The 7,260-nt window shown below is 43.1% G+C and overlaps 1 protein-coding gene across 2 annotated transcripts in view; it reads right to left on the reverse strand.

Moving 5' to 3' along the window:
- Window positions 1–6,558, reverse strand: part of LOC101786545 (putative chloride channel-like protein CLC-g) — a 14,237-nt gene extending 7,679 nt beyond the window's left edge. The window contains exons 1-2 of one of the 2 annotated variants that reach the window (XM_022829121.1): window positions 6,211–6,558; window positions 5,589–5,967 (exon numbers count right to left, since the gene is read on the reverse strand). In XM_022829121.1, the coding sequence (XP_022684856.1) occupies window positions 5,589–5,967; window positions 6,211–6,362 (531 nt within the window). In that variant the 5' untranslated portion in view covers window positions 6,363–6,558. The remainder of the gene's footprint in view (window positions 1–5,588; window positions 5,968–6,210) is intronic. The other variant, XM_004979110.4, reaches the window with a different exon arrangement.
- Window positions 6,559–7,260: the final 702 nt, after the last annotated feature.

The raw sequence follows: 7,260 nt of genomic DNA on the forward strand, positions 1-7,260 counted from the left end.
AATCCGCCGCTTATTAGATGGCATACCAAATGTATTATCGTCGGGCTTGCGTAGACCCGACCCTTTATTTGTGTTCTCCCTCGATTCTCGCCCCTCATGGGTTTCTCATGCTTTTTTGACATCCCTTGTCGGCCCCGTAGTCGGAAACAAAACACTCGGCAAAAAGAAAACACTCGGCGAATTTAAGGTTTCCCGTAGTGAAGGCAGTTCCTAATACCCCTTATAAACTGTGGATAGGAAGGAAACCTAGCTTAAGGCACCTGCAAGTTTTAGTTTGCCAAGCAGAAGTAAGATTATATAATCCACACAAGAACAACCATAGTGGTTTCTTCAATGGCTATCCTAAAAAATCAAAAGGATATCGATTTTATTGCCCTAACCATAGTACACGAATTGTTGAGACAGGAAATGCATGCAAGGATCATTAGTGGTTTCTTCATTGGCTATCCTGAAAATCAAAGGGATATCGATTTTATTGTCCTAACCATAGTACACGAATTGTTGAGATAGGAAATGCCTAGTTCATTGAGAACAGTGAGATAAGTGGCAGGAGAAATCCACAAATGATGGATATTATTGAAGTTCAATCCATTACTCCCCTATAAAATCTCCTCCCCTATAAAATCGCAAGACAGAGATCTCTTTTTCCTCCTCCAGCCCGAGCTACTCAACTCCACCAGAAAGCTTCATCCTCCTCTCCATGGTGACGAAGCAACCCTAGGGGAGGTCCTGCTTGGATTTTTTTCCTCAATTCCATGGGGATTTCACTCATCCAAAGTGTTATGAAGGTTAGCTACTTCATCCTTCTTTCATTTATTGTTATTATGCTTTATTTTATGCTTTAGAAAGGGAGAAAAAATGAGTTTTTTAGAATGAGGGAGAATGGAGAGGATTTTTATTTATACATATTTTTGAGCTATAATGTGATGATGGATAGTTTGCTTGTTATATACGATTCCTATTAGTTAAAACAACTTGATGTGTGGGAGAATGTGAGGGAGAATGGAGAGGATTTCAATAAATGTGTTTTTAATATTTAATCATTGCAATAAAATTAAGGTAAATAAATTGTAGGGGTAACAAAATATAATTTGGTCATTGCTAGATTGTTTCATGTCACTATAATTTAACAATTAATAATTGCATTTCTTTGACCAATAATTTATTTATCTCATGTTTAATGCAAGAACTAAATATTATAAACAATAATCCTATACGAAACCCTATATTCATTTTTCACGTAATGCAAATGTAGATGGACCGGCAATGGATGTACCACCTTCGTTCCTCCAATCCCAGTTAACAGAACGTGTTTACGCTATTCTCTACATATAACTCAATCTTCTCCGAAGTTTATGGAGAGTCACCTCCACTCCTCGAGTACCAGAAAATAATGGTAGAATATCATAAAAGAATCTTGAAATAATTATCCAAACGCCTTTTGCAGCCTAATTCTCATAATGGAAATATACTGGCACAATATCCTTTTCAGGAAAAAATCTATTCACTGACCTTGACCTAGCGACTTTTGGTTGGTTTTGGCTTGCCACTGTGGGCCATGCTCAGTGGATAGATCTTTTGCCTGAATGGGCTATTGTGTGTGTGCCACCACACTTCTATTATAAGAATGTGGAATTTGCTCCAAAAGACATTTGGACAATTATTTCAAGATTCCTTTATTATATTCAGCCCGAGTGTGTGGACTCGATGATATTCTGTTGTGCCATTATTTTCTAGTACTAGATATGTGGAGGTGACTCTCGATGGACTTCGGAGAAGATTGAGTTAAGTGCAGAGATAGCTTGGAGGGTGAACATTCTGCTATGTTGTACCATTATTTTAGGATAATTGGCTACGTGAAGCCCACTATAGAGCATGTGTAATCTTTAGTGCATATGTATATTTATTGTCTTGTTATGAGTGTATTCTTTATATGTATCTTTAGTAATTGTTATGAATGTGGAATGGTGTAATTTTCATGTGAATTATTTCAATCCATTATGAAGGTTGATTGGTCTAAATTATAAATATTGATCAAGTTCTTTATCTAATACGAAGACCTATGTCCATTTCTCTCATAATACGATGCAGATGGACTGGTAATGGATGTATAATGCGGACAGATTGACTAAGAAGTTTGTTGATGGCTTGCATTATTTTCTCAAAGTGGCCAAAGCGAACAAGCCAGAGAACAGGTTTCATATATTGTCCATGCTTCCAATGCAGTAACCAAAAGGACTACTCTTCCTGGGGGACTATTCACAGCCACTTGTTTAGATACGGTTTCATACCTAACTATTTGGTTTGGACCAAGCACAGCGAAAGAGGGGTTGTAATGAAAGACGGCAAAGAGGAGAAGGATGATAACAACATTTTGGACTAGGCTGCAGGCCAAGCTTTTTCAGATACTACAACCACTTTAATAACTTCTTTATTTCTGCTATATGTATAGGTAGCGTACGAGAGTGCCTTACCAATCCTACTAGGAAAGACAAGCCATAGTATAGATATTCCACCTAGCTACGCTAGTGTCGTCCTAGAGCAGCTTGTTGATAGCCAATATGAAGGCCTAGAGCTCGACCTCCTGGGAGGCGACTGGAAAAGGACATTGGGAGATGCGCTTCACGAGATCATTCTATGGTGCAAAGACTACATCATCATCACCAGCATGGAGGCATCACTGCTCCCTATAGATCCCCCACAGCGACCATCTTCTCAAAGCTCAAGACCGTCATCTCCACCACAGCCTGCTCCAGGACGATCATCTCCAGCACAACCTGCTCCAGGACCGTTGTCACCACCAGGACCGTCGCATCTTACTCGATCACGGTCTCCATCTCCAGCACATCCTGGTAGTGCGAGTGATGATGGCAACAACACCCCTCCCCGATCACCGTTGCGGGGACTAAGAGCCGCATCGAGCAAAGAACCTGCAGCACCACTTAAGAAGTCGCGACCACCACCTTCCAAGCTAAGTCAACAAAATAAGAAAACAAAGGAGCCTAAATGACTCATAAGGAATGCTGGGCCGAAATGACTCATGACGAACGCTAGGAGGCAATCAAAGAAGAATGCAAGGAGTGGTTCAGAAAAAAGGCCGAAGAAAGAAAAGCAAAGGAGATGGAGCCACCGCCAGTAGATCGAAGACAATTAAATTTTTTAAAAAAGATTTCAGAAGTAGCCAAGAAGATGATGCCACAACTATCGAACTATGACCGGGCATTAGTCAAGGCTGATAAGAGGCAAAAAAGGAAAGGAAAGTCATCTTCAAGTGGGACTGACCCCACCTCGGGCATCTACCAGAAAAAGATGCTAAAAAGGTAGCAGCAATGCCCTTGGATGAACAAGCACATATTGTGAAATGCATGCAAGAAACAGATATGTCCCTTGCTGAATGTCTAGGGCAAGTTGATCTGCCAGCTCCATAGCCAGTTGTACCGAAATGGACCTTTGAACTATGCATGTCTCTAGTAAGGCCTGAGTTTGTACGGAAGCTATCCACAAAGATGTATGAATTACATGGATGGTACATGAAGCATTCTGTCAACGAGAGGGAAATGTTAGGCCTTAAGGTAAATCCGATAGATTTTTTCAGTGAAGGCGAGAAAGTCCTGTGGCTGCAATTCAAGAATATATACGAAGTGTACCATCAGGATGCCCTTGACGCCTCTCTCGTTAGCGCCTGGGCTTTGTAAGGGTCCGTTTATCTATATGTAAATTTTTACTCCTATTATTATTTTTTGTGCGTGCGTCGTCCTACTAACTTTGTCTTCCATTTTATGTAGGATGCTAATTCAGATGTGCCGCAGAGAAGCGTATTTCCATGTTGGCTTGATAAATCCATCCCTAGTTAACCAAACCAGATACGGGATTAGCCAGAGAAAATGTTGGTGGAAGTATACAATTTCCCGGACAAACAATATTACAAGATTTACATACTACTGCCATACAGCTTTGAGTAAGTGTGGATACCGTCTATTTTTATTTTCTTTTTCCTTACCTCATTAATGTTAGTTAGCTCTAAAATAAACATTTACGTATGCAGTTTCTACTGGATCCTCCTAGTAATTGAGCCTGATAGAAGCCTCGTCACTGTTTTCGATTCGTTGAGGAAAAAATCGACGGACTACCAAGACATTCAAGACATGCTAAACTTGTAATAATTTTAGACCATTATCTCTATGCAAAAGTTTGTTTTCTAAATTTTCACCTAACATTGTATCATTCATTATATTAATCTGCAGCGTATCGAAACAATTCCTCAAGAAACACAAAGGTCCATTCAAAGAAAAACTTACATTCAACACAGAGATCCCGGTACGTACGAAGTTTGCACATTTTGTACATTCTATAGCACGAATATTTCATAACTTGTTTTTCCCCCACTGAAGAGCTTAACATAGGAACCCAGGAATAATCTATGTGGCTACTACGTCTATGAGCACATGTACAGTTTTGTGGGACCCAAGGGTTGGACGACGACGCATGACATGAAATTACATAAAATAAAACTATTAATAGTTTTCTAGCTCCTTATATTTAATTGTTCGTGTAACATTCACATATTTCCAAATTACAGATGTATAATATTCAGCTAAAACTCTTGGAGAAGGAAAGAATAGGGGCAATATGTGAAGGTCTCGTAGGATTCTTAGTGGACAAGGTGATAAATCCACAATGAGAATTTCATTACAATGGACGAAAATTAGACGCATCGAGCAATACCACGACGGAAGGATCCTAGGAATGACTAGGACAAAATTTTGTATATATAGTAATTGTATAAATGCTAGTTTGATTTGTATACTATGCTAAGAATTGTATAGTATACTAAGAATTCTATATATAGTAATTGTATAAATACTAGTTTGATTTGTATAAATACTAGTTTGATTTCATTACTAAAAAAATCATAAGTACTAAAGGGTAACTAAGGGGTACGTGATGCATGAAATTACAGGCGTCATGCAAGCGCGCGCCATGTAATTTGATGCATGCCCTTTAGTTCTAGTTGGAAAAACCAACCGGGACTAAAGGGGCTCGTCCCGCACCTGGCGTGGTAGCCCCTTCAGTCCCGGTTGAACGACCCAGGACTAAAGACCTCCTTTCGTCTCGAAAATTATATCCCGAATAGTTTTTAGAGAGATTTGGTCCCTACCAACTGGGACTAAAGCTGAGGTTTCGAGCAGTGCTACTCTCCTTGCGATTGAACTTGCTTATCCACCGCTCTCCTCGTTACCCACCCATTGGATTATGATTTTTTTTATGTGTGTAAAATATTTAGAGAATAAGATGAGTTTTTGTTTTTGTTGATTTCATCGGGACCTGTCCTGAGTTCAATCTGAAGTTGTTTGGTAACATTTCACTTTCAGTGGGACGAATATCCAAATATTCTACCTACAATGATTGATTCATATTGTCCTCTATCTCGGCCAATAGGAAAATTTTGGATAAAGTAATAACATATGTGGCTGGCTGGCGTACGTGATTGATCCATTAGTGAACAATTCAGGCGCACAGGCTGGCAGCGTTGAGGGGGCCACGTGCAGGTAGTGAAAGAGACGATGAGCTGGAGGATAGGAACGCACCTTGACAGCGAGGGTCCGCAGCGAGAAGATGTTTGGCGCGTCCACACCGTTGAGGTAGGCCTTCACCTCCGGGATCCCCGACCCGCCGGCCGCCGGTGACACGAACGCCGTTATGGACGACGCAAATAGCAGGAGCGCCAGGTTGGATCCGGCGAACACCCAGAACGCTGTCCAATAGCTACTTGACTCCATCAGCGCGGAGACGGCGTTGTGCTTGAACCCCGCAACGTTTTCGACGGCCAGGTTGACGACGAAGCCGACGATGCCGGTCAGGATGCCGATGGCGAAGCAGAAGGTCCATTTGAGCACCACGTACCGCACCTGGTCGGCCTTGGACCTCGTCCTCCAGTTCTCGTCGAACAGGTCGTTCTCTATCATCCTGTGAACAAAAGACGGATCAATCAGAAGGAAGATCGATTTACCACACACACCAAGGGGCCGAGATTGCGAAGTGATAATAAAGAATAAGTCGAGCAAGAAACGTAAGTTGGCATGTCAATTTAAGCAACAAGCATGGTTGGTACGAGACAATAATGCCAAGTGGAGCAAGCACGATTGAACGCCCTACATGGGGATCGGGGACCTCCGTCAGGGATATGATGGGAGAGCAGCGATTGCTTACTCGTAGTCGAGGCTCTCGATAGGGCAGGGGTTGGACCCGACCATGGCCACCTGGGAGGTGTTGTTGGTGGCGCTGCGGTGGAGCAGAGCCCGGGTGAGGGGCGGGCGTTGCTCCTCCCCCTCCACGGGAAGATCCTCCAGCAGCGACGCCATGGGAGGCGGTGAGGGTCGAGACAGGGAGGAGCAAGAGACGGACGGGTCAGTGCCGGGGGGCCGAGCGGCGCTCGATTCCTTTTCGGCTCGCTGCCCTTGCGGCGGCGGCGTGTGTGCGGCTGGTGGTGTCTTTGGGTTCAAGGTAAAGGGTGAGCTGATTCTTTTTGTTTGAGCCTGGTGTGACCGGAGCGGTGGGCTTGTGGACGAATGGATAATGTCAGGGGGTGTTTTTTTGTGGGCTTTGAGATGCGGCTTCTCGGTAGCCCGAAAAGCATATGGCTGATGAGCCAAATTAAATGCTAACAGAAAATAGGAAATTAAAATTGTGAAGAGAGAGAGAGAGCGCGTGCGCGATTAGTATTTCTTAGATAGAGAAATACTTATTTAGTATTCTTAGAACCACCCCCGGAGGACTAAATGATATTTGGGCTGTAATTCTGCTTTTAGACGCGTGGTAAGTGGAATTCTAATACAACTCTTGTATTCCCGGTAACCCAATAGGTCCCGCGGGTAAGATTTCTCACCTGCCCTGGCCCGTTGGCGAGAGTTCAAGCCATACATACTCATCCATTGGGTATGAAATTCGCAGGTATCCATGCTCACGCGTAGAATTACCATCGCCTAGGGATGGAGCTAGGGGCAAGTCATTCCATCACACCACAAACTCTAGCAGTCACCACCTCCTCTCAATATAATCCCGAGACCCTAGCCGGCCGCGGTGCTAGCACACTAGCGCATGGTGTTCCTTTCCCATACGTGTGGACTACATGGAGGCGCTACTGCTATGGATGCTGAGCTGATCGGCTACAGTGATGCGAGGTTATTTCTGGGACGAGGACGATGCAGTTCTGATATACTACTTCCTCTACAACGACGTGCATCTACGTTGAATTAGCTA

This window comes from Setaria italica, chromosome VIII (genome assembly GCF_000263155.2).
Source record: "Setaria italica strain Yugu1 chromosome VIII, Setaria_italica_v2.0, whole genome shotgun sequence".
NCBI lineage: Eukaryota > Viridiplantae > Streptophyta > Magnoliopsida > Poales > Poaceae > Setaria > Setaria italica.